The 27,815-nt window shown below is 50.3% G+C and overlaps 1 protein-coding gene across 1 annotated transcript; it reads right to left on the bottom strand.

Annotated features, from left to right (window-relative positions):
- Positions 1–5,340: 5,340 nt before the first annotated feature.
- On the bottom strand, positions 5,341–26,543 carry LOC135206145 (protein fuzzy homolog; the record flags this gene model as incomplete). The annotated part of the gene is given in 4 exon segments (XM_064237405.1): positions 5,341–5,457; positions 6,030–6,183; positions 23,732–23,853; positions 25,601–26,543. Coding segments are annotated over 4 exon segments (474 nt in total), but the record flags the coding sequence as incomplete, so codon positions are not given.
- Between the last annotated feature and the right edge of the window lie 1,272 nt (positions 26,544–27,815).

The following is a 27,815-nucleotide window of genomic DNA, read 5'->3' as shown; positions in this document are numbered from 1 at the left end:
ATACTGAAATGCCTCGGGCAATTCAATACGCAGTAGCTGTCGCTGACTCGTCATCCTGAGTTGCCAAGTAATCCTTTCCACGAAGGAATGCGTTCGGCTAGAACCACCGAGCATAAAAAGATATGCTCGAGCAATTATATTTAAGCGAAACGAATTTCGGTAAATATAAAAGCTTGAATGGTGTTGTTGTGACAACACCATAAGTATATAAAATTGAAACTGGAAACTCCTGGGAGGTTGCAGGCAACCCGGGTTGCAGTTCAATTAGAATACTTTTCGTCTAAGTCGCAATCCGTAGAATAACCAGGATATGCGCCTACCCCTCGGACCATTCAACTGCTTAGCAGAATCATGTCGCGAGGTTAATATACGTAGTATATTTGTAGGATTCTGAACAACGATCTCCATCCTAAATTCTTTCCTTCAAGAAAACAAAATAAGGATTGGAGATCGACCACCTTCGTTCTCTATTAAAGAGAGTGAAGGAGAAGTCTTCCTCGAAGGAAAGCTTCAATGGTGAACAGAATATTAAGACGATAGTTCCAGCCAAACTGGATATTCCCGTCCGTTCTTCTCTATTCCAGGTTGGTCGCCTACTGTGAGATAGTCTTCTTTCAGCAGCAGTCTTCTTCCTAATGCTAGAAATTCCAGGAATTCGAGCATAGGCGAGGTTACCGATTATCGTGTAACATATCGGGATTCTCGTCTCGCTCACTTTGGACCGTGGTCTCGCCTAAGTGTTTGGAGATCGTAAGAAACTCTAACACTCTGAATGCGCTAGAAATTCCGTAGAATTCTAAGCAGTCTGCGAAACCTCCACCGAATTCGTCAAACGATATCGGCTGGTGGTCCTCTCGATTCCGTAGAAATCGAGAATGGGGCAGGATCCATCCTCAACGACCGGGGCTTACGTCAGGTAGGAACCGAAGGTCCCCCCTGGTAGCGCAGTCCCCAACGTGGGATCCTACAGAGAAATCTCTGTAGGATCCTTCCCCTTTCCCTCGTAGCCGTAAGGAGAGAGGGAATGGGGGAGGAATTGGGATACTCGCTCGCCTTCCCAGTGGAACTAGCAGTTGGAGAAGAGTAGGAGCAGCCATCGCCTTGCGGCGATGGCCTCTCAGAGTCTGGGAAAACGTATCGTCAGGAGAAAACGTTTTCCCCGAGGAGGGTACGAACTCTCACTGTAGGTAAGGGTCTGCGCCACTGTGAACGTCGTCTGGGTGGGGCTGATCGACACCTGACAGGAGAGAGCCGATACCGTCCTCTGACTCATTCCAGTCCTCGTCGAGGTCGAAACCTCTCAGGAGGACCGAAGGAGTATTTAAATACGGTGTCCGAAGACACGTAGAAACGCCGCTGTCGCAGTAGAGGAGGTGGAAGTAGCTTGATCGACCGGCCCAGAACTGAGAGAGCCTTCTTGGCCGGAGACGAGAGACTCTGGTTCAAGACAGAATCGGCAAGCTCCGATCGCGGCATACCCACCGTCGGTTTGGGTTCCCTCTCGGGCCCCAAAACGACTCGAGCAGAGACATGGGCTCTGCTGGTGGGAGCGGCGATCCTTCCCCCCGGTCGTTGTGCTGACGAATCAGTCCAATAACCTGGGTAAAGTTACTCTGAATCTCGGAAGTTACAGCGTCTTGAGGAGTAGGACCGTCCAGTCCCTCCAACAAGAGCAGCTCCCAGGACCCTCCTCCTTCAGAAGAAGGACCAGCAACAGATCCCTGACGGTTGCCTCCAATCACTTGCGCGTACGTCCTGGTTGGTCCTAAGACCAACCTGGCACGTGCGGCGTCGTGACGGGATCGTGAGCGGCGCATCTCTCACGATCACTCCTATATACCTCGCTCTTCCTGGCGTATGCCGAGGAAGTTGAAGGTATCGGAGGAGAGACAGAACTGACGCTACCCCCTCTCTGACGGTCGCCTCCAATCACTTGCGCTGTACGTCCTGGTTGGTCCTAAGACCATACGTGGCACGTGCGGCGTCGTGACGGGATCGTGAGCGGCGCACCTCTCACGATCACTCCTAGCTACCTCGCTCTTCCCGGTGTAGCCCGAGGAAGTTGAAGGTAGTGGAGAGACAGACCTGACGCTCTCCCCCCCCCCCGCTCGCTGGCAGGACCAGCGTACGTGGGGGGCTGCAGCCGATCACCAACCCGCGGTGGGGATCGATCTGCAGGCCTGGCCGTGCCGCTCACCTGTGGCGAGCGGCTCGACTGAGCACGTCGACCCCCCCGGTCCCGTGCGTCAGACGAGCTGCTGCTGGTCACCGTATTCGCCCGGTCCCTGTGGGAGCGGCGGTCAGGTGACCTGCAGAGCTCGCTTTCGCCGTGAGGACCGGTGAGCGTCCTCGCGGCACGTCAAACCGCTGGTACCAGCCGAGGCTGGTACCGTCGGTCGAGGGGACCTGGGGGACCTCTTCCCAGCCTTAAACCGTGGCCGGTCAGAGACCGTCACGTCCACCCGAGGTATCCGGCTGGTCGCTGCGAGAGCGGCCGCTGGCCTGGCGAGAGTCACCTGAGCGGCTCTCGACAGCCTTCTGCTCCGTGCCTCGGTCATGACGCTGAGCGAACTCAGGCGTCTTAACTTTGGTCTGCACGGTCACCCGAAGGATACCGTACACTCGGAACTTCTCGCGGACGAGAAACCGAGCCGGTACATGGCTTAGCAGCAGAGCTGCCAAGACCAGGCGAGGGTGTACCAGCGGTAGCCAGCACACCACCTTGGTCCCCGTCTTCTTCTTCTTCTCAGAAGGGGAGACGGGCCCCGTTCCCGAAGGAACAGGAGGACCAGCAGAAGAACCCCCCGTCACACCGGAATGTGACGAGCCCTTCGAAGTTCCCGAAGGAGTCTTCTTAGGGGGAATAACAAAACCCGGTTACCAGCTGGTCGCTGCGAGAGCGGCCGCTGGCCTGGCGAGAGTCACCTGAGCGGTTCTCGCCAGCCTTCTGCTCCGTGCCGCGGTCTTGGCGCCGAGCGAACTCTTGGCGCCGAAACTTTGGCTGCACGGTCTCCCGAGGGAGAGCGTACACTCGGGATCTCCCGCGAACGAGAGACCGAGCCGGAACCTGGCGTAGCGGCATCGCCGCTAGCACCAGGCGAGGAAGAATACCAGAGCTAACCCGATACTCCTCTGGTCCCCGTCTATCTCTTCCTTACGGAAGGGGAGACGGGCCCCGCTCCCGAAGGAGCAGGAGGACAGCAGAAGGACCCCCCGTCCACCGAGGTGGGACGGGCCCTTAGAAGTTCCCGAAGGAGACTTCTTAGGGGGGGAGGCAGCCTTCTTCTTCTTCGGCTTATGGGCCTTAGAAGTCGAAGGGGAAGAGGCAGCAACAGACGAAGACGAAGATGACACCTTCCTCTTCTTCGTCAGCTCACGCAGGACAGTCGTCAGGTCCTCCATCCAGGCCGGAGTCGGGCCTATTGCCGAAGCAACACGGCCCGACTGCACCTGTCCGGAGGACCTGGGACTGGGGAAGACACACCATGGGCAGGACCAGCATGGACAGGCGCAGGAACCAGGAGCGACAGGAACAGCAACCAGCTCAGGAGCGGCAGGAACAGCGGCCGCGGTAAACACAGAAGGGACAGCCAAGCCAGTAGCGGGAACCACATCAGCGACAGGTACGGCAGGCCCAGCCATCGCCTCGTAGAATCATCGGCAGCCCGCGTGGTACTGGCGGCCGGTCCAGGGGCGAGCTGCTGGAACAGCGGAAGTCTGGGGCAGGCAACACGAAGAAAACACAGGCGGCGGCGGCATACCCCTCCTCGGTACGGCGGCGACCGGCCCTAGAAGCGGCAGACGGCGTCACCGACACAGCATGGGGAGTGTAGACCAGCGGGGGGAAGCAGCATAAGCGGCCGTGAAGGTGTAGTGGAGACCACTCCAAGGTCACCGCCCCAGACCTCGCTAGGCTCTGCAGCAGATCGTGGATGCTAGCACGCCCTGCAGCCGCAGTGGTCCATACCTGTCCAAGGTCGTCTCCCACGGCTGTAGCACCTGCGGTTAGCACAGACAGATTAGTAAGAGGGGTTCCCTCACGCACGGGGGGGAGACATGCCCCACCCCGAACGGAAGGAAGACCCCAAAAACAAAATACGAGGAAGCTGAGCGGGGGGGCAGGAAAGAAGACGAAGAATCGGATACCAAGGGAGTCGCGGGAGAGCTTTCCGACGACTTCCTGGCAGACCTTCGCTTCCCCTACCCCCGCACAGCAGTGAAAAGTAATATGAAAATGAAACAGAATACTGCACTTGCGATTCACTTCATAGAACTTAAAGAGGGAAAAATCAATTCCCGGTAAGAGCGGAAACTTGATCCATAATAATATGATGCTATCATAATATATATGAAAATGAACAATACTGCACTTGCTATTTTCACTTTCACAGCAATAAATCGTAAGGATTAATTCCCGGGTAAGAGCGGAAATTGATCCAAAATTAAATTTGATGCAATTAATAAATGAAAATGAAAAGAAAACTGCATTGCGAATCCACTTTCATTGCATTCTATTCATACAAAAATAAGAGGCTCTTGCGAGCGCAATCAAGCTCTCGGCAACGAACGCACAGGGCAAAAAAATATAATGAAAAGAGTACTTACATCTTTCAATTACACACTTTCGCCCAAAATACATGACTCGGCGCGAGTGCGCCCGCCCTCGGCACCGAGACATAATTCAAGGGTTCAATTCATGAAAAGAGCGGAAATCGCCGTCTCTACGGCGATAGCTCCATGTTGATTCATAATTAAGTAATGAAAATGAAAACAGTGTACTTACAGTTTCATTTTCAAGTCAAACCAACCATTAGTAGAAAACACAATATAAACAAAGCATACGACGATGAAGCGGGCAGAGAGCGATGACGAACACGTCCTTCACACCCGCGGCCGAAAGCAAAAGTGATTCTTCACCTCTCGGGCGCGCGCACGATCGGACAAGCAGTTAACTACCGTTCTCCCCTTGTTCGAAGCTTACGACCGTCCCAGCTGCCGCTAGTTACCTTCCTATTGTTAAAGGACCGAGGGTTTGTATTACGTATCGGAACAAAAGTACTGTTTATAGTGTGCATTGTCTGGTACACTGCAGGTGGCCTTAAAAAAATTTGCAGTACCCCTTCAGCCCCTAGATGCTTTGCTTTGCTTTTTTACTTCTTTTTCATTGCCTATGGTCCCTTGTCATTTAGCAGTAACTTCTTTAACTGTGTTTCTATTTGCTATTTAACCACAAATATTTTGGGTAAGCCCTATAAGTTTAGAAACATCACTCAATAAACTAGTACGTACATACTTTATAACAAACTAATAATGCTACTGCAAAGGCAATTAAGTACTTACCTGTAAGGTATGCTGTTCTGAAGGTAACAGGCATTCTGCACATCCAGTTAGATGTGAAAATCCTTGATCTTCACCTATAGATCTTGATAAAAGTTCATCTAGTACCGGATAACATGGCTGAAAAAATTATAGCAATTCAATATACTATGAAAAAATCATTGGACACATTATACACAATAAGCAAAAAATTTTACTATTTAATATTCTGTTCTGTAAATGAAAACAACTGACTCACTAAAGTTTATAATTTCATATCTACGGAAGAATAAGTTATAATTTATCAAGATCATATCTTGATGTGCTTTAACTCCCATTCCCTTCTAAAATTCTTCTCTTAAACTGATGCCTCTAGTACCAATAAGAGTAAAAACAGAGGGACCATAAACAATGTCTAATAAATGTATTTAAACATCTAACTTGTATTTATACACAGTACAACCCAATTTTTATCACTTTCATTCAGGAATAATTACTATTCAATAATAACTTGCAACAAATCCTTGGGGCAATCCTTGAGTTTAGAAATTTGACGAGGTGATCTTTATGTAATTGATAATAGTAATAATACTGACATGTCCTGCATGCTGGCAGACAGTACAATGTACTCAGTATTGTCTACAGTAGTCATGAATCCTATAAGGTTCATGAGGGATGACTATGTGGTTTAATGATTCAGTGTATTTACTTACCCTTAAATCTCTCTTCAATCTCTCTACATTTGAAGCTGTGGTTAAGGCATCCAATCCCAGAAGAAGGACTAACGATGAAAACATCAAGTCAAGAAGAGTGCCATCACAACTGTCTCCAACACAATCTATCCCTCTTATCATAATCAGTCTTATGCTGTGCAACATGGAAAAAATTAAAACAATTATGGAAAGTTTAAAAAAAAAAAGCACTACATCTTCCATTACTTATTCTAAATCTAACAATCTGTCATTGGGTGTACAGTATACCAATTATAAAATGACAAAAGTTTATGTGTATTAACACTTATGGAGAAAAATGGCTGATAAAACAATTTGCAGAACTCAAATTTTGCATGTCCCCTATTTCATATACGTACTAGATGTGCAATTACACGTAACTTAATGAGCTGAATTTTCCTAAAAACTCTCTATAAACAAATCAAATTGGTTACACAAAAAAATGGAACTATTTACTGAAAGGGTTAAACCAATAGGAATTCTAAAATAAAGTAATAGAGCCCCAACATGACAATTTGTCTAAAATTGCATTTTTCCTAACTATACAAACCTGAGGTCCTTTTACAATAGGAAGGTACTAGCGGCAGCTGGATAGGTCGTAAGCTTTCGAACAAGGGGTTCGGTAGTTAACTGCTTGTCCGACAGGCGCGCGCGCGCGACTGGGAGGTAAACAAATCACTTTTGCTTTTGGCCCAAGCAAAAACTGCAGAGTGAGGGTGGCATGAGGTGGGCTATGTGTAAAAGGACCTCAGGTTTGTATAGTTAGGAAAATGCAATTTTAGACAAATTGTCATTTGTTCCGACACGGCATACAAACCTTCGGTCCGTTTTACAATAGGAAGACTCACTTCTTGGTGGGTGGAATCTGAGTCTTTTGTGAACAGAATGGTGTTGCGCCCAACCTTGGAAGCCTCCCTGGTCGTAAGAGCGAGGGAGGGATCCAAGCCTCTGTCCGATTGATCGGGGTGTGCACCGCAGGATCAATGGTCAGACCTCTGGACCGAGTACTAAGAGAGAGGCAAGCGTATCTCTTCGTACCAGCAATGTAAGAACTTGTTCCTGTACAGGAGCAAATATAAAGTCATGGATTTGACTCCTGTAGGCATCCACTTCCCCCCCCTTGTAGGAGGAAGTGGTGGATATTTTGCTCCCATCCCTAGTGAAAGGGATAGGATGGGGCTCTGTCATATAGCTCACCTGCATCTCGTCCTCATCCAGCGTAGTGACGACCGTGGGCCCTCGCCCATAGGTAGAGGAGGAGGAAAAGAACGGAAGAGGGGAGCCAGTCACTCACTCATTCCCCATCCATCCACACAGTCACACCAGGACTCGATGCTGTTTCAGCCTGCGAGGGTCTGGGTTTGCTACACAACTTGTTGAGCAGCCACCACGGGTCCCAAGGAAAAGGTATCCAAGGACCTGTGGGCAATATCCCGAAGGTAGAAGGCCGTAAAGGTAGTCTGGTTAGACCAGACCCCTGCCTTCAGTACCTGCGCCACGGAGAAGTTCTTACGAAACGCCAACGAGGGGCCAATACTTCTGACTTCGTGAGCTCTCGGACGGGACGTACGGATGTCGTCACTACCATCAGCCTCATACGCCCTCCTGATGACCTCACTCAGTCGGAAAGAAAGAGTGTTCTTGGATACTCCTTTCTTGGTTACCCCGGTGCTAACGAAGAGGCGTCGATACTCAGGCCTGAGGTATCGAGTTCTCTTCAGATAGCGTCGTAGCGCCCTCCCAGGACAAAGCAGCATCTCATCCGCATCATTATCGGTGAAGTCCATTAGGGAGGGAATCGTGAAACGACTCGAACCTGTCGTCAGGGATCGACGGTTTCTGAGTCTTCGCAATGAAGTTCGGGACGAAATCGAGCGTCACCGATCCCCATCCCCTGGAATGTCGTACATCATGGGAAAGACCATGAAGATCCCGTACTCTCTTCGCCGATGCCAGGGCCAGCAAGAAGAGTGGTCAGATCCCACGCAGGGAGCCTGAGTTCCCTGGGTGGGCAAGACCTTTCGAAGCTCCTCACGAGCAAGGAGATCTCGAACGAGTTCGAGATGTCCAATCCCCTCAGTTTCAGGACGAGCGCCAAGGCGGCTCTGTATCCTTTGACTGTGGAGACTGAGAGGAGCTTCTCTCGGCGAAGAAAAACGAGGAAATCCGCTACCTGCTGAAGAGTGGCTCTGAGAGGAGATAGACCCCGTCTACGACACCAACCACAGAGCGGCCGACTTCCCCTGGTACACAGCTGCAGAGGACTGACGGACGTTTCCAGCCATCTCTGTTGCTGCGCTACGAGAAAAAGTCTCTCGTTCGCAAGAGATGGCGGATAACAGCCAGCCGTGAAGACGTAGGGACTGGACTGCTCGGTGGCACCGCTCGACGTGTGGCTGGGCGAGAAGGTTGTGCCAAGGGGGAATCTCTCTCGGGTCTCCTGCGAGAAGAGCCAGCAGGTCCGGATACCAAATGGCCTGTGGCCATTTGGGAGCCACCAGGATCATCCTGAGATTCGGGGTGACCAGTGCTCGACTGATCACCTTGCGAATCAGGCTGAACGGGGAAAGGCATAGGCGAAGAGGTTGTCCCAGGGTGTTGAAGAGCGTCCTCTACAGCTGCCCATGGGTCCGGCACAGCCGAGAAGAACACCTGGAGCTTCCTGTTGTGCCGGTTGGCGAACAGATCCACGACTGGTTGCCCCCATAGGTCGAAGAGCCTTTCCACCACGTCCTGGTGTAGAGACCATTCGGTCCCTATCACCTGATCCCGACGGCTGAGCGTGTCTGCTACTACCTTCCTCTTCTCTGGAATGTAGCGTGCCGACAGCTCTATTGAGTGTGCCTCGGCCCACTCGTGCACCTGCCGAGTCAACTGGTACAACGGGAGAGACACTAGGCCCCCCTGTCTGTTGACGTAGGCCACTACCGTGGTGTTGTCGCACATCAACGCCACTGAGTGTCTCACCAAGCGGTACTGGAACTCTTGGAGAGCGAGGAACGCTACCTTGAGTTCCAGTACATTGATGTGAAGGTGCTTGTCGTTCTCGTCCCACACTCCTGAAGTCAGCAACTCCTCCAGGTGTGTGCCTCATCCCTCGGTCGATGCGTCTGAGAACAGCTGCATGTCCGGGGGGGGAATGCGCAGAGGCACTCCTCTTAAGAGGTTCCTGTCGTCCAGCCACCAGGCTAGATCCTGCCTTATTTCCGGTGTCAGTGACACTGGAAAGCTTGGGGGATCCGTCGCCTGCGACCAACTCTCCTTTAGCCTCCACTGAAGAGACCGCAGGTGAAGACGCCCGTGAGGGACTAACTTCTCGAGTGACGACAGGTGTCCGATCACGACTTGCCACTGCTGAGCTACCTGCTCCTGTCGAGACAGGAACTGGTTGGCTGCCTCCCTGAATCTGCTGATCCGCGAGTCTGCGGGGAAGACTCGCCCTGCTACCGTGTCGATCAGCATACTCAGGTACCTCATCCTCTGCTTGGGCTCGAGATCGGACTTTTCGAAGTTCACAACGATCCCCAGATCGCGACAGAACTCGAGCAGTCGATCCCTGTCCTGTATCAACTGCGAGCGGGAGCTCGCCAGGACTAACCAATCGTCGAGATACCTCGTCAGACGTATCCCGTGCGAATGGGCCCAAGCAGGCACCAGAGTGAACACTCGCGTGAACACCTGTGGGGCGGTTGAGAGACCGAAGCAAAGTGCCCTGAATCGGTACACCGTCCCGCCGAGGATGAAGCGGAGGTACTTTCTGGAGGACTGATGAATGGGTATTGGAAATACGTATCCTTCAAGTCCACCGAAAGCATGAAATCGTTCTCCCTGATGGAGTCGAGCACTGAGCGTGCCGTCTCCATCGTGAACCGTGTCTGGCGAACAACCCGGTTCAGGGGAGAGATCTATCACCGGGCGCCAGCCTCCCTTAGACTTTTCCACCAGGAAGAGTCGACTGTAAAAGCCCGGTGACTGATCCGTGACGATTTCTACAGCTCTCTTGCTCAGCATGGTCTTGATCTCCTGTCTCAGTGCCACGTCCTTCGAAGACCTGGAACGTACGACTGCTGTTGGACCGGGTTGGAGGTGGGGGGTGGCCGAGATTCGAAGGGTAATAGATATCCGTCCCGAAGGACATCTACAATCCAGGTCTCGGTGCCGTAGCGCTGCCAAGTTGCCCAATGGCTGGCCAGGCACCCCCCCACCTCCGGCAGCAGGTGAGGGGGAACGCCGTCCCTAGCGTTTCCCCCTTTTCTTCGACTTCTTCCCAGAGCCTCCACGGGAGGAGGAGGGCTGGGAGGAGGGCTGGTTACGGCTCCCCCTGTTAGAAGTCGAAGAAGACAGAGTCTTTCTCCGGGGCTTCGACGCAGCTACCGTCTTGGCCACCGAGGAAGCGCTAGCCGAACTCTTAGAGTTGGCCGCAGTCCGAGGCTGCCCAAAAGCCTCGAGACTGCCTGGTTTACCAGACGGTCACTGTCGTCAGTGCGCCGTCTGTCCACCGCAGCGTCCACCCTCTCTCCTGGAAAGAGAGACGTGGAACTCCTTAAAGGTCCGTTGCGAAGTCCCAACGCCGCTTCACGCCCGGCCGCCCTGGAAACCCGATTAAGGACGGCGTCCCTTCGTCGGAGGACCAGGTTGGCCCACAGGTTCACCGTCTGGTGGGCAAGGAAGGAGATGGCTCTTCCCCCAGACTGGCAAAGTCTCCTGAAGGCCGAGTCATCTTCGGGAGAAATTTTCCCGGAGTTGGCTGCGGCCTTAGATACTGTGAGGGACCACAGATCTAGCCAGGAGACGGCCTGGAAAGCTGCCATGGCGGTAGATTCCAGGCCGAGCGCCTCTTGCTGCGAGAACCACAGGTTCTCGGACAGGAGCTGCTGCAGAGACACACCCGGAGTTAGCCTGGCTAACTCCGGGTTCACCTGTTTGGGCGGCATCGGGTCTTCAGATGGCACGTAAAAAACGCCGCTGTCGCCGCAGAGGAGGTGGAAGCAGCTTGCTCGACCTGCTAGCCTTGAGCGAACCGTCTTGTCCGGAAACAAGCGATTCACCTGGTCCAGCAGTGAGTCGGCAAGCTCGGAACGCGGCAAACCCACCGTCGGTCTGGGTTCCCTCTTCGGGACCCAGAACGACTCGAGCCGAGACGTGGGCTCGGATGGTGGGAGCGGCGATCCTTCCCCGAGGTCGTTGTGCTGACGAATCAGCGCAATAACCTCGGAAAAGTTCCTCTGGATCTCAGGAGTGACTGCGTCCTGCGGAGTCGGACCATCCAGTCCTTCAAACAGGAGCCTCTCCCGAGAGCCTCCTCCCTCAAGGGGAGGAACAGCGACAGACCCCTCTCGGTCTCCTCCAACCACTTGTGCGTACGACCTGGTACGTCCGACGACGTGGTGGGATCCTGAGGGGCGCACCCCTCACGATCATTAGCAGACCTGACGCTCCCTCCTCGCTCGCTGGCAGAAACCAGCGGGCTTGGAAAGCCTGCAGGCGGATCGTCAACCCGCGGTGGCGATCGAGCTGCAGACCTAGTCGAGCCGTCTCGCTGTGGAGAACGGCTGGACCGAGAACAGCGGCCCCGGTCTCGTGTGTCAGAAGAGCTGGTGCCGGTCGCCGTACCCGATCGCTCTCTGTGCGAGTGACGGTCAGGCGACCGGCGAGCTCTACTGTCACGGTGAGACCGGTGCGTGTCCTCACGGCGCGTCAGTTCGCTGGTACCAGCCGTGGCTGGTGCCGGCGAACGGGGGGACCTCTTCCCAGCCTCATCCCGTGGCCGTCCATGGACCGTCACGTCCGCCCGGGTAGCCAGCTACTCGCCGCGAGAGCGAGAGCTGGTCTGGTGAGAGCCGCGTGAGCGGCTGTCACCAGTCTTCCGCTCCGTGCCGTGAACCTGACGCTGAGCAGACTCAGAGGTCTGGTTCCTGGCTGCACGGTCGCTGTTAGGCGACCGTACACTCGATACCTCTCGCGAACGAGAGGCCGAGACGGATCCTGCTGCCGTGGCCGAACCACTACCAGCAGGTGAGGAAGTGCCGGTGTTAGCCGGCACTCCTCTGGTCCCCGTAGTCTTCTTTCCTCGCGGAAGAAGAGACGGGTCCTGCCCCCCGAAGGAGCAGGGTGACCAGCGGAAGAACCCCCCGTCTCAGCCAGCGAGACGGGCCCTTAGAAGTTCCCGAAGGAGACTTCTTAGGGGGGGGCGGGGGGAGGCGAACCTTCTTCTTCCTTCGGCGGGGGAGGCCTTAGCACGAAGAAAGGGAAGAATAGGCGGCAGACGACGATGACGACGAAGAAGACGATGAAGACCTTCCTCCTCTTCTTCTTCTTCTTCGTCAACCTCCTCAGGACCGACGTCAGATCTGACATCCAGAGCGGAGCCGGGGCTGCTGTTGCCGAAGCAACAGGGCCCGGACGCACCTGTCCGAACAGATCAGCATCGGGAGCAGCGGGCCAGGAACAGGAAACAAGTCAGCAGGTGCAGGCATCACAGGAACAGCAGTAGAGACGGCAGGAGCAGGTACAGTAACGGCATCAGTGGTCATCAACGTCACGTCCGTGAACGGCGGCTGAGCAGGTACGGCAGGTACGGCAGGCTGTGCAGGCTGTCCAGTTGGACGGACCAGCGGAACAGACTCCAGGTACTGGTGGGAGGTCCAGGGGCGAGCTCTTCGGTCACACGAAGGCGGTCGCGGCAGCACGGCAAACCCAGTTGGCGGCATCACACTCCCCCAACCCGTGGTACGGCGACTGGCCCCGCCTGCACCGATGTAGTAGGTATTACAGAGACCGCGTGCGGGGTGTACACCAGGTGAGGAGGTAAAGCGTAGCCAGGTGTTGTAAGGGTCGTGGTGGTGGTCGTAACCGTCGTATGGGTGACCGCCACTGAGCCAGCGAGATGATAGAGCAGCCCCTGGACACTCGGCACGCCCTGCGATCCCAACGATGCCCACACCTACCGAGGTCGTCCTTAGCGGCAACCGCACCTGAGGAAGCAAAAGTCGGGTGATTAGCAGGATCCTCTATCCGCTCTCGCGCGAGACGGACGGATAGAGGACCCAGAGTACAACTCGACGTCAGGGTATCTTGCGCCCTCCTCCACTCTCGACAAAGTTCAGGTGAGGAGGACCCGGGACCCAGAAAACCCCCCCCCGAAGGGGAAGGCGCTAAACGTGGAAGCTGAGCAGGCGGCAGGAAAGAGACGAAGTGTCCGTAACCAAAGGAGTCGCGGGAGAGCTTTCCGACGACTCCTTTGCAGGCCTTCGCCTCCTCCCGCCCACATACAAAGTCCACTGCGCCTCTAACCAATTATTACACACTTCACAGGGCTCGGCTCGGGTGCCTTCGCGCCCCCGACACCGAGCGCACAAAATATTGGGTCAATTCCGGGAATGAGCGGAAAACTTTGGTCCGCATTTACGCCCTTCGGTACCCGGGCCATAGTTCTCCGTGGGGTAGAGAGGCGAGGAGATTCCATGATTGACCAATAAATCACAATTAATAAATAAAGAGAATGATTGTACTTACAATGATTCTTTCATACACAAACACAACCATATACTCAAGGAAAGCAAACAACGAGAAGCGGGCAGAGAGCGTCGAACACACACGTCTACTCGCTGTGAGGCCGAAAGCAAAAGTGGTTTGTTTACCTCCCAGTCGCGCGCGGGCGCGCCTGTCGGACAAGCAGTTAAAACTACCGAACCCCTTGTTCGAAAAGCTTACGACCTATCCAGCTGCCGCTAGTACCTTCCTATTGTAAAAGGACCGAAGGTTTGTATGCCGTGTCGGAACAACTGTAAATCTCTATAGAAAATTCTACACTTCAGGAATTTTTAGATATCAGTATCTTTTTATTTTTGTAAAGTAATTTAGCAAAACTCAACTATATTTTCTAGATTATCATAAGAATTTATTCTTGATGAGAAGGAAAAAAAACTGAAGCAGGTTTAAGAAATTGGAGAGTTATGTGGGAAAGGCCAATAGAAAAAAGAAAGGTGGAACATACATCTAAGGGTTAAAGTGTCAATGCAAAGGACATTTTAGTACCATCCACAGTTCACCAGGCAAGACAAACTGTAGACTGTAAAGACATACAGGCAGTCCCCGGGTTACGACGGGGGTTCCGTTCTTGAGCCGCGTCGTAAGCCGAAAATCGTCGTAAGCCGGAACGACGCTTGGAAATATGTCTTAAACTAATAAAAAGTTATAAAAACCTTACTTGTAATCCTTTGGTTACACTACATGTTGTTTCCTTGTATGTATTTTTGTACAAGAACCTGAGTTATTTTCATAAAAGAATGCTGGTTCTTGAAGGTAAAAACTATTGTAATCCTCTGGTGACACTACATTCTTGAAGTTTTATGTACAACCTGGAGTGATTTTGCCAAATCTTGAGGGCTACAAGAACAGCTGATTACTATTTACGTATCATATAGACTAATTAAAGTAAACGTATCTTTAAATAGGCTTATATATTAGTATCAACAAAACATTTCCTGCTATGAGTCAGAGGCCGTTTAATGAAATGACAATGTCGAAAATTGCATTTTTCCTAACTATACAAACCTGAGGTCCTTTAACAATAGGAAGTAGCTAGCGGCAGCTGGAACGGTCGTAAGCTTCGAACAAGGGGAGAACGGTAGTTAACTGCTTGTCCGATCGTCGCGCGCCGCGCGACTGGGAGGTAAACAAACACTTTTTGCTTTTGGCCCATGCAAAATACGCAGAGTGAGGGGTGGCATGAGGAGGGACTATATGTAAACGGACCTCAGGTTTGTATAGTTAGGAAAAATGCAATTTTCGACAAATTGTCATTTGTTCCGATACGTAATACAAACCATCGGTCCTTTAACAATAGGAAGACTCACTTCTTGGTGGGAGGAATCTGAGTCTTTTGATGAACAGACTGGTGTTCGTCCATCCTGGAATGCCTCCCTGGTCGTAAGAGCGAGGGAGGGATCCAAGCCTCTGTCCGATTGATCGGGGTGTGCACCGCAGGATCAATGGTCAGACCTCTGGGCCGAGTACTAAGAGAGAGGCAAGCGTATCTCTTTGTACTAGCATTGTAAGAACTTTTTCCTTTACATGAGCAAATGTAAAGTAATGGGTTTGTCTCATGTAGGCATCCACTTTCTCCCCCTTGTTGGAGAAAGTGGTGGATATACACTCCTATCTCTAGTTAAAGAGATAGGATGGAGCTCTGTTGAGTAGCTTACCTGCATCTGACTCCCTTCCAGCGAGGTAACGACCGTATCCCTCTGCCCACAGGTAGAGGTAGAGAAAGATGGTGAAGAGAAGCCAGTCACTCTCTCATTCGCACATTCATTCTCCCAGTCAATACCAGGAATCGATGCTGTTCTGCCTGCTCGGGTGCTGGGTAAGCTTACACAACGTGTTGAGTAGCCACCACAGGTCCAAGGAAAAAAGTATCCAAGGATTGTGGGCAATATCCCGAAGGTAGAAGGACGTGAAGGTGGTCTGGTTGGCCCAGACACCTGCCTTCAGGACCTGCGCCACGGAGAAGTTCTTACGGAACGCTAAGGAGGGTCCGATACCTCTGACTTCGTGGGCTCTCTGTCGGAGCGTACGGATGTCGTCGCTACCATCAGCCTCGTACGCTCTCCTGATCACCTCACGCAGCCAGAAAGAAGCGTGTTCTTTGGAAACTTCTTTCTTGGTAACCCCAGTGCTAACGAAGAGGCGTCGACACTCAGGCCTGAGATGTCGAGTTCTCTTCAGATAGCGCCGTAGCGCCCTCACAGGACAAAGCAGCATCTCATCCGCATCGTTATCGGTGAAGTCCAGAAGGGAGGGGATCGTGAAAGACTCGAACCTGTCGTCAGGGATCGACGGATTCTGAGTCTTAGCTACGAAGTTCGGGACGAAATCGAGCGTCCACAGATCCCCAGTCCTGGTGTGTTTAACATCATAAGAAAGGCCATGTAGTTCCCCTACTCTCTTCGCCGATGCCAGGGCCAGCAAGAAGAGGGTCTTGAGAGTCAGATCCCTGTCTGACGACTCTCGGAGTGGCTTCGAATGGGTCTTCGAGTCAAACTCCTAAGTACGAGAGTCACATCCCACGCAGGGGGCCTGAGTTCCCTGGGTGGGCAAGACCTTTCGAAGCTCCTCATTAGCAAGGAGATCTCGAACGAATTCGAGATGTCCAGTCCCCTCAGTTTTAGGACGAGCACCAGTGCTGCTCTATATCCTTTAACTGTGGGTACTGAGAGGAGCTTCTCTCGGCGAAGAAACACGAGGAAAATCCGCTACCTGCCTGAAGAGTGGCTCTGAGAGGAGACAGACCCTGGTCTACGACACCAACCACAGAAGACGGCCCACTTCCCCTGGTACACAGCTGCAGAGGACTGTCGGACGGTCCAGCCATCTCTGTTGCTGCGCTACGAGAAAAGCCTCTCGTTCGCAAGAGATGGTGGATAACAGCGAGCCGTGAAGTTGAAGGGGACTGGACTGCTTGGTGGTACCGTTCTACGTGTGGCTGGGCTAGAAGGTTGTTGCCAAGTGGGTAGCTCTCTCGGTGAGTCCGCAAGAAGAGCCAGCAGGTCCGGATACCAAACGGCTTGAGGCCGTTTTGGGAGCCACCAGGATCATTCTGAGATTGGGAGTGACCAGCGCTCGACTGATCACTTTCCGAATCAGACAGAAGGGAGGAAAGGCGTAAGCGAAGAGGTTGTCCCAGGGGTGTTGGAGAGCGTCCTCTGCAGCTGCCATGGGTCCGGCACAGCTGAAAAGAAAACCTGAAGTTTTCTGTTGTGCCGGGTGGCGAACAGGTCTACGACCGGTCGCGCCCCCACAGGTTTGAAGAGCCTTTCCGCTACGTCTTGGTGTAGAGACCATTCGGTCCCTATCACCTGATCCCGACGGCTGAGCTTGTCCTGCTACTAACATTCCTCTTGCCTGGAATGTAGCGTGCTGACAGCTCTATCGAGTGAGCCGTGGCCCACTCGTGGCACTGCACCGTCAACTGATGGAGCGGAAGAGACACTAGCCCCCCCTGCTTGTTGACATATGCCACTACTGTGGTGTTGTCGCACATCAACACCACTGAGTGTCCCACCAAGCGGTCCCTGAAACTCTTGGAGAGCGTTGAACGCCGCCTTGAGTTCCAGGACATTGATGTGAAGGTGCTTTTCGTGATGGTCCCACACCACCTGCAGTCAGCAAACTCCTCCAGGTGTGCGCCCCATCCCTCGGTCGATGCGTCTGAGAACAGAGGCTCTCCGGGGGGGAGTGCGTATGGGCACTCCTCTTAAGAGGTTCTTGTCGTCGAGCCACCAGCTAGGTCCTGCCTCACTTGTCCGTGATAGCCACGGGAAAGTAAGGAGGATCCTTGGCCTGAGACCAACTCTCCCTTAGTCTCCACTGGAGAGACCGCAGGTGAAGACGCCCGTGAGGACTAACTTCTCGAGTGACTACAGATGGCCGATCACGACTTGCCATTGCTGTGGCTGCCTGTTCCTGCCGAGACAGGAACCGACCGGCTCGGCCTGGCCCACCCTGAATTTGCTGATACGCAAGTCTGCGGGAAAGACCTTGCCCTGCTACGTCTATCAGCATACCCAAGATACTTCATCTTCTGCGGTGGGTTTCGAGATCGGACTTCTCGTAGTTTATCACGATCCCCAGATCGCGACAAAACTTGAGAAGTCGATCTCTGTCCTGTAGCAACTGCGAGCGGGAGCTCGCCAGGACTAGCCAATCGTCGAGATACCTCAGAAGACGTATCCCGTGCGAATGGGCCCCAAGCCGACACCAGAGTGAACACTCGCGTGAAAACGCCTGGGGCGGTTGAGAGACCGAAACAAAGTGCCCTGAATGGTACACGTCCCTTAGCGAAGATGAAGCGGAGGTACTTTCTGGAGGACTGATGGATGGGTATTTGGAAAATACGCGTCCTTCAAGTCCACTGAAAGCATGAAATCGTTCCTCCCTGATCGAGTCGAGCACCGAGCGTGCCGACTCCATCGTGAACCTCGTCGTGCGAACGAAGCGGTTCAGGGGAGAGAGGTCTATCACCGGACGCCAGCCCCGAGCCTTCTCCACTAGGAAGAGGCGGCTGTAAAACCCCGGTGACTGGTCCTCCACGATTTCTACAGCTCGTTTCGCCAGCATGGTCTTGATCTCCTGTCGAAGAGCGTTGTCCTTTGCTGATCCCCGACATAGGTCTGTAGGTGGACCGGATTGGAGATGAGGGGGGGCCGAGACTCGAAGGGTAGTAGATATCCCTCCCGAAGGACGTCTACTATCCAGTTCTCGGCGCCGTAGCGCTGCCAAGTCGCCCAATGGCTCGCTAGGCACCCCCACTTCCGGCAGCATGTGAGGGGGAGAACGCCGTCCCTAGCGTTTCCCACCTCGTTTCGACTTCTTTCCAGCACCCCCTCGGGGAAAGGAGGGCTGGGAGGAGGGCTGGTTGCGGCCTCCTCTAGCAGAAGTTGAAAACAACAGAGTCTTCACACGGGGTTTGGACGGTGCAACCGTCTTCGCCGCCGTGGAAGCGCTAGCCAAGCTCTTTGGTTTGGCCGCAGTCGCTCGAGATTGCCCCAGTAACCTTCGAGACTGCCTGGTGAACTAAGCGGTCACTCTCGTCAGTGCGCCGCCTTTCCACCGCAGCGTCCACCATCTCTCCAGGGAGAGAGCTGGGGAACTCCTAAGAGGTCCATTTCGAAGCCCGAGTGCCGCTTCACGCCCGGCCCCCTTGGTCACTCGGGTAAGGACTGCGTCCCTACGTCGAAAGAACCAAGTTGGCCCACAGGTTAGCAGTCTGATGGGCGAGGTAAGAGATTGCTCTTCCTCCAGAACTGGCACAGTCTCCTAAAAGAAGCGTCGTCTTCGAGAGCAGAGCTCCCAGAGCCGGCCGCTACTTTGGATATTGTGAGGGACCACAAATCCAACCAGGAAACTGCCTGGAAATGCTGCCATAGCGGTAGATTCCAGGGCAAGTGCCTCCTGCTGCGAGAACCATAGGTTCTCCGGACAGGAGCTGCTGCAGGGACACACCCTGGAGTCAGCCTCGCTAAACTCCGGGTTAACCTGTTTCGGCAGTATCGGGTCTTCCGAAGGCATGTAGAATCGCCTCTGCCGCTGTAGAGGAGGAGGAAGCAGCTTAGAAGACCGTCCGGACTTTAGCGAGTCCTCCCGTCCTGAGACGAGATTCTCCACCTGATCCAGGACCGAGTCTGCAAGCTCAGATCGCGGTAACCCCACCATCATTTTGGGCTCCCTCTTGGGACCCCCAAAATGATTCGAGCCGGGACGTGGGCTCTGCCGGTGGTAGCGGCGATCCTTCGCAAGGTCATTATGCAGACGCATCAGCTTAATGACCTCTGCAAAGTTCCTCTGTATCTCGGGAGTTACAGCGTCTTGTGGAGTAGGACCGTCCCAGTCCCTCCAGCAAGAGCATATCCCGCGATACTCCTCCTTCAGAAGGAGGAACAGCGACAGACCCCTGACGGTCGCCTCCAACTACTTGCGCGTACGTTTCTGGTCGGTCCTAAAACCGTGCCTGAGCCGTACGGCGTCATAGCTGGGTCACGAGCGGCGCACCTCTCGTGATCGCTCCTCGGTACCTCGCTCCTCCCGGTATAGCCCGAGGAGGTTGAAGGTACGGGAGAGGCAGACCTGACGCTCCCCCCTCGCTCGCTGGCAGGACCAGCGTGCGTGGAGGGCTGCTGCTGATCGTCAACCCCGCGGTGACGGTCGAGCAGCAGGCCTAGCCTTGCCGCTCGCCTGGGGCGATTGGCTCGGCTGAGAACGTCGAGACCGATCTCTAAGCGTCAGGCGAGGCTGCCGCTGGTCACCGTCTCCGCCGGTCCCATCGGGAGCGGCGGACGGGTGACCTGCTAGGCTCTCGTCGCGTCGAGACCGCCAGCGTCCTCTCGGCGCGTCGAGCCGCTGGTACCAGCCGTGGCTGGTACCGGCGGCCGCGCGGGGGGGACTCCTTCCTCGCCTCAAAACCCGTGGCCGTCAGCGACCGTCACGTCAGCCCGAGCAGCCAGTTGATCGCTGCGAGAAGCGTCCACTGGCCTGGCGAGAGTCGTGTGCACGACTCTCGCCAGCCTTCTGCTCCGCGCCGCTGTCTTGACGGCGAGCGAGCTCGGGCGTCAAAACTTTGGCTGGACGGTCTTCTTTGGAAGAGCGTCCACTCGGTGCTTCTCGCGAACGAGAAGCGGCCGAGACGGAACCTGGTTTAGCGGCAGAACCGCTAACACCAGGTGAGGACGCACCAGCCGAGGCTGGTGCACCTCTGGTCCCCGTCGACTTCTTCTTTGCAGAAGAAGTGACGGGCCCCGTTCCCGAAGGAACAGGAGGACCAGCAGAAGAGCTCCCCAGCTCGCCTGAGCGAGCCGGGCCCTTAGAAGATCCCGAAGGAGTCTTCTTAGGGGGGGAGGAGGCAACCTTCTTCTTCTTCGGCTGTTTAGCCTTAGAAGTCGAAGGGGAAGGAGAGGCAGCAGACGACGAAGAAGACGACGAAGACGACGAAGACGACGACGACACCTTCTTCCTCTTCCTCTTCTTCTTCGCCAGGCTCCGCAGGACAGACGTCAGGTCTTCCATCCAGGAGGGAGCCGGGCAGTTGCCGAAGCAACAGGGCCCGCGACTGCACCTGTCCGGAAAGACCTGAGACTGTGACAGCACCACCAACAGCAGGAACAACAGGAACAGGTCCAGGAACAGCAGGAACGGCAGGAACATCTGAAAGTGAATGAGCAGCAGGCACCTGATCTGAAAGGGAATGAGCGGCTGGGACAGCACAGGTACGGCAGGCACGGCAGGTACCACAGGAGAGCCAGGCGTCCTGTCGGCAGCTACCGTCATCCTCGGCACTGGCGGCAGGTCCAGGGGGGTACTCTTTGGGCAGCGGAAGTCCGGGGTCGGCAATACAAAGAACCCAGGTGGCGGTGGCACCGTCCTCTTTGGCACGGCAGGAATTGGTTTCTGGATTGCAGCCGTGGGTGTCACCGACATGACATGTGGTGTGTACACCAGATGCGGTGGCATCTCATAGCTGGTGTCGAGATTGTGGTTGTAGTGGTTACCGTACCATGAGTGACCACTGCCGACCCCGCCACCGCTGAATCAACCCCTGTATGCTCGCACTCCCTGCAGTCCCAGCGACTCCCACACCTGTCCCAGGTCGTCCCTTCGCTGATGGCACACCTGCGGAAGCACAGTCGGGTTAGTTAGAGGGGCTTCCTCGCCGCCTGGGGGAAGAAGAAACCCCCCCCAGAGCGGACGGAAGACCCCGAGTACAACTGGACGTCCGGGTAGCGGGCCGCCCTCCTCCACACTCGACGGATCGAGAGAGGAGAAGGACTCCGCTACCGCCTCCGCAGGGGAAGGCGCGAAACGTGGGGGCTGGCCGGGGGGCAGGAAAGAGGACGAAGTGTCCGTTACCAAAGGAGTCACTGGACTTTCCGATGACTTCTTGGGCGGCCTAAGTCTCTTCCTGCCCTCGTACAGCACCCACTGCGCCTCGGACCAATGCATACACGTTACACAGGGCTCGTTGCGGGAGCACTCTCGCCACCCCGCAACGAGTACAAACCTCGTGAGGATCTACATCAACAAACGATCTGAATCCTCCACATCTACGCCCCTCCAGCCCGGGACACACTCTACGGGCGACCGGGGGGCGTGGTGAAATCTCCATTTCTTCTTCACTCATCATAATGATTAACAAAAGAAATGCAAAGTACTTACAATCACTCTGAATTATACAGAAAGAGAGGGCAAATACTCAAACTCAAAGCAAACGACAAAGCGGGCAGAGCGATGACGAGCACGTCCTATCCTCACACGGCGAAAGCAAAAGTGATTTGTTTACGCGCGACGATCGGACAAGCAGTTAACTACCGTTTCTCCCTTGTTCGAAGCTTACGACCGTTCCAGCTGCCGCTAGCTACTTCCTATTGTTAAAGGACCGAGGGTTTGTATTACGTATCGGAACAAACGAACACTTCTCTGTCCTATCTGTTCAGAAAATAAATGTTACGTCAATCCCCGAGACGGTGACCATTGTTGCCAAGGCGTCTCTCTCTCTCTCTCTCTCTCTGATCAAATTACATACTGGATAATGTCTCTCTTTGGATACTTCGATTTTGCCAAATCTTGAGGGCTACAAGAACAGTGGATTACTATTACGTATCATATAGACTAATTAAAGTAAACGTATCTTTAAAATAGGCTTATATTATTAGTATCAACAAAACATTTACTGGCATGAGTCAGAGGCCGTTTAACGAAACGAACACTTCTCTGTCCTTACTCGGAGCGTCGGAAGACGCCTCTCTCTCTCTCTCTCTCTCTCTCTCTCTCTCTCTCTCTCTCTCTCTCTCTCTCTCCTCTCTCATTGTAACTAACCAGAAACTTCTTGTTTTGTTATTATTACTGGAAACAAGCAATGATTTTTTTTCATTATTTGTGCTTTTGGACTGTTATATGTAAACTTTGCGCACCGCAAGCTAGTATGTATTAAGTTCGCTCGGAAACTAGTTCCGCTAGAGGCGTCACTAAAAAACATAGAAAAATACGACATAAAAAGTGTCGAAAATCATCATAACCACCTCAAAATTTTTGTTGTAATCTAACCAGAAACTTATTTTTATTAATATACTGTGCTAAACTATAAAGGAGTTTTATCATAGTATGAGTTTTTTAAAAGCGTCGTTAACTCGGAGCGTCGGAAGCGTCAGCGTCGTAACCCAGGACGGATTTTTCCATTGAATATTTAAGAAAAAGCGTCGTAACCTCAGAACGTCGTAACCCGGGGACCGCCTGTACTAGGAAAATGTTACACAACAATACATGATACTGTTTACATACTCAAGTAAAACTGTTTGCAGTGAAACTGGAGCTAGGTCTGGGGCCATTCTGTTAGATTCTTAAACAGGTCAGTTAGCAATGTAAGCAGGCTGATGCACTGCTTATAATGAATATTGTACAGAATATATTACCCTCATAAAATAGGTTTTCTGCCCATTTAACTACTTTCAAGTTTTTATGTGATGAATTAACTTTCATACTCAAATGACAAAATTGCAATTTAAACTATTTATGTCTCAGGGTAACTTTGGCTGAAAGGTAAACTGGACATGGGTCTATCAAGTGCCCTTGCATTTCTCATCCCTTTAAGCACCAATAAAAGAATATCTTCACATCATATAACTTAATGGTAAAAATAGTATGGTGCCTACATAAATGGCAAAAGTCTTGAGATTTCTTCTTCTCAGCTTAATGCCATGCCTTTTTCTCAGTGTGCTATACGTACAGTACAGTAGAGTAATACATATACAATTTTTATTAGGGTTAAGCAGCTTAATCCTAATAGATACTAAATACTAAAAACAGAGCAAAAGAAGTAAAGAGAGTAACAAATAAGCATCTATCCTATGATGTCAATAACGCTAATAGTAACAAATATTCACCAGATAAGAGAATTTCTTCAATTTTTTACTTTTAGCTTATAGTACAACATTCTGGGAAGAAAACCAAGAGCAAAATAATTTCCACTAAAATAGCCAACTTTTAATCAACAAACAACAGGACTAGCCTATTCCATCCACTTCTCTGAAATATTTGCTCCAGCAACTTCCAACACTGCTCCATCACAGAAAGTGCTCAAACTATCTGAAACATATGACTAATTTTCTACAGAGAAAAAAAAAAAAAATCCTCACCTGTCATGGTAAGTCTTCCAAGTCAAAGATGAACTACGTGTTCTAGTTGTACATAAAGTCACACCATGGCTCTCTCCAAATACATGCACACCATTCAAAGAGCCAATTAATGCATATGCTGGCTGAAATATAAAAATACATGAATTGACATGAAATACAAAAGATACAACTCACTGTTTTCTCTAAGTTTCCTATTTTCAGTCTTCCTGATATTAAGTGGGTTTATTGTACAATCTTTGAGTGGCAAATTTAGAGGCTCTGAAGCCTTCTTTCAAATTGCATCTTGATTCAAGTAACTTGACACCATCTGCTGCTCTTCATGTCCTGACTCCATCCACTGGCTTTATTAGGGTATGCACAACAAGTTGTTCAAAAATTGTTGACACCGAGTCTTGATAGCTTAGTAAGTCATTACACATACCTCAAACGTTGTTCTCCAATAAGATCCTACTTTAAGCCATTATTACATTTTTTATGTGAAAATATAATTTTCACATTTTCTATTGTGTACAGTTGACCCTCTTATTCGCACACTCTGGATTCGCAGATTTCTCTTCAGAACCTATCTACCCATTACCTATTCATGGAAAATTTGCATATTCGCTGTATTTTCTATGAGAAATATCCACAAATTCCTGATTTTCTTTGTCAATTTCATCATAAAATACACTTTTTGTGATAAAAATATTAAAAAAGCCAGGTGTAAACATTTTAGTGGGATGTTCTTGAGTGGGGTTTCAACTATTCTCTGATTCTAGCTGTTTGGAACGCATCTCCCGCGAATACGGGGGGAACACTGCATTTTGAATGTTTCTGTTATTAGTTTCATTAGCAAGTGACCTAACAAACCACACCTAACCTAACCTAGGATACCAGGTCCTTCTAGTGCATGGTATAATTTGAAAACCTTCCCTGAACTTATCTTATTCTGAACAAGTTCCCTGTGTTTAACTCGTTTTGTGGGTAATTCTAAGGAAAAGCACTAATAGGAACTATTGTTTATCAATACAATTTTTCTAACTGAACAGCACAAAAAATGTCATAGTATGTGATGCAACACAAGTAAGATAACTTGAAAAACGTATCAAAATAATGTGAGAAATTTACCATCTTTTGTTTATGTTTTTTATGCAGAAAAGTTCTGCTGGACATTATGTTTAGTATCAGCCCCTTCATGGATTACTATGAGAACAATTTCAATGATAAACAATATCTCCGTGCAGAGCTCTTCTTCATTAAAATTACTATTTTGAGCTTCCCCAACCCAAAAACCTTGGTTTCCCACTGTGTTCCCCGAAATTGCAGGATATACTAAAGGAATAGTCACTGGCTGATCTATCTCTTAAAATATCCATTTGTTAACAAAATAAATATAAAAAATGTTCAAAGAACACATTAGGCTACAACATTAAAAAATTAGCCTACCTATATTTTCAAGTTCGAAATGCAATAAGTTTAAAGTAAAATAGGTAATACCTTACGGGTTTTTAAGAACAATGTAACCTAAAGGGCTCAGGTTTGCCTACAAGCAGAAGACAGCTACCTACTAGCCTAGTAGGGATGCTTAGCTAACCTAGTTCAGTGTAGGTTACTTTTGTCAAGTTACGATAAATATGCTAGCGTAAGTTAGGACTACAATAAAAAAAATATATATATTCTGGGCAGAATTCCACGAATACAAACTTGAACTAATATTTTCCCTACCACGTACTTGGAGGAAAATAAATTCCAGACACCTGTTGATAGTGACAGCAGCAAAGCAACCTGACGTTTAGCCAGATGGTATATGACACATTTAGGCCCATAAAATTGCCTTGACACAACTTAAAGTTCTCACCAAGAACGTTAAACGTAAATCTGTACACTTACCGGTTTTCCTGGTCCAGTGTGCCTTACAAATAAAGGCACTCCACTACTGACATACAACCCTATAAGGGTACACGACGCCATATTGTTTACTTCTGAGATTGACCTTTTTTTTGTTTTTCTTGTCGTAAGTCGATTTCTTCTTCTTACTTTTTCTTGAAAGGACACGCCCCCTTTCCAGTAATTCAACTGATAAAAACATAAATCGCCAGTAGATACAGTTCTTACTACTAAATAATAATGTTTCAAAATATATATTTTTCACAAACTATATAGACGATCATATTTCACCACACTTATAAAATTAATCCCCTTTAACCGCCACAGTTCTAAGACGAAAAAATTGGTGGATGGTAACATGTTCTCAACATTCCTTTCATATATATGGCTCCATTCAGTCCTATATCTCTTCCACTCTCTTCTTTCCTGAAGATATTATAGGCCCAGGTACTATATAGTACCTTTGCGCTTTTCTTTCAGTGAACTTTGTACTGATTCAACTTTTACCCTTGCTTCAAGTAGTCTGACAAGAACATTGATCTCTCATTTTGTGTCCATATGACAAGAACATACCAATATATTCCGGCTAAACTTTCAAGTTTATCAAACTTTTCTGTGACTTTTGGTATTATATATATATCAATTCCTCTACCTTTCAGCCACCCAGACACAATACTTTTCGCAGATAAATAAGCTATGCGCCATTTTTTACATTCTCTTTTATATGTAATCACCTGTTACATATTTGTTATACAAAATGTTAAGCATCGCAGATTTTGCATCTTGGTTTTCTGGCACAAATCGGTACTATTAATTGCATTGTATTCAGTGCTTTCATTATAAAATATAGTAACAGTTCTGATAATTTTCATTTATTATATATCAATTACAAATATGTCATATGAGATGCTGCGAGTTCTTAGTTACTACTGTTATTGACTCTATATCTTGCTATCTTGTGATAATGATTTCATGTACATTCTTGTCTGTATACTGTGTGAGCTTCTAATGTATCAAAGTAATACTAGTTATCTGTTATCTGTAATATCTTCAAGTTTAAATCGTATTTTATTCATTTATTTATTTTTTTTTTTGGCCCTCCTCTTAATGATTTTGTTACATAATCTTCATCCTTCTCCAGCTGATAGGAAAAGTACATAATGTGAAATTTAGGCCAAAGGCCAAGAAGCATTATGAGATCATTCAGTGCTGAAAAGGAAACTGAGAATAAAAAGATTTTAAAGTTTTAACAGGAGAAAAACTGCACAGTTGCACTATGAATCTATATATTGTTGGGAGAGGGTAGAAAGTAAAGGAAATGAGTTAAATAGAATGGTATAGTTTAGGCCAAAGGCTAAGCGCTGGGTCCTATGAGAAAATTCAACACTGAAACGGAAATTGACAGTAAAAAAGGTTTTAAAGGTGTAACAGAAGGAAAACCTCACAGCTGTTCTATGAAAAAATTGTTAGGAGAGAGTGGAAAGACAGATGGAAGCAAGAGAATATGACTGGCAGTACAGTAAAAAGAAATTTAAGGGGTTGCAGCTAGGGGCCAAAGGGAAGCTTCATAGCAGCTCAGGTAATGCCTACGGTATACCACATGAGGTACACTGATGGCACTACCTCACTTTGGAGGCTGTAAAGAAACTCAAGCAAAGGGTACACTGCACCACATGCAGTGCACTGATGGCACTATCCCTCATGGGGCTGCCGAACTGAATTCACATTTGGTCTGGGTGATCATCTGTGACACTGTGTATGATTCCCTGCACTATCTTACATCTTCTAACTTAACTCTCCAACTAAGAATAATGATATACCTACACTTATTAAGCTATCAAAAGCATATTGGTTGAAGAGGAAAGTCTTTGTCCACTAGCTGACTTAGTGTATCCTTCTCAGTGCCAATACATTTTCCACTTCAGCAATGACTGAATGAGGCACGTATCTACCATGGTGTACCACTATCAAGAATATGGCACTGTTGTTCCCACTCATGAACGCTCTTTCTACAAGAATAATAAAAAGCCATTATCCACATCCAATGTGTTCGTAATTTTCTTGAAAACTTTAAAATTTCTCATCAAAGATATGAATCTTACTCATGGATATTTCACAAGAGCTGTAAAACTCTTCTAGGTCATATATGCGAAGAATGTTTCATAAGTGTTATTTGTACAACTCTTCTAGGTCATAAATGCAAAATCTTGTAACTTTC

This window comes from Macrobrachium nipponense, chromosome 29, assembly GCF_015104395.2.
Source record: "Macrobrachium nipponense isolate FS-2020 chromosome 29, ASM1510439v2, whole genome shotgun sequence".
NCBI lineage: Eukaryota > Metazoa > Arthropoda > Malacostraca > Decapoda > Palaemonidae > Macrobrachium > Macrobrachium nipponense.
Note: the sequence above shows the minus strand (reverse complement) of the source record. Positions and strands in the feature narration are given on the sequence as shown.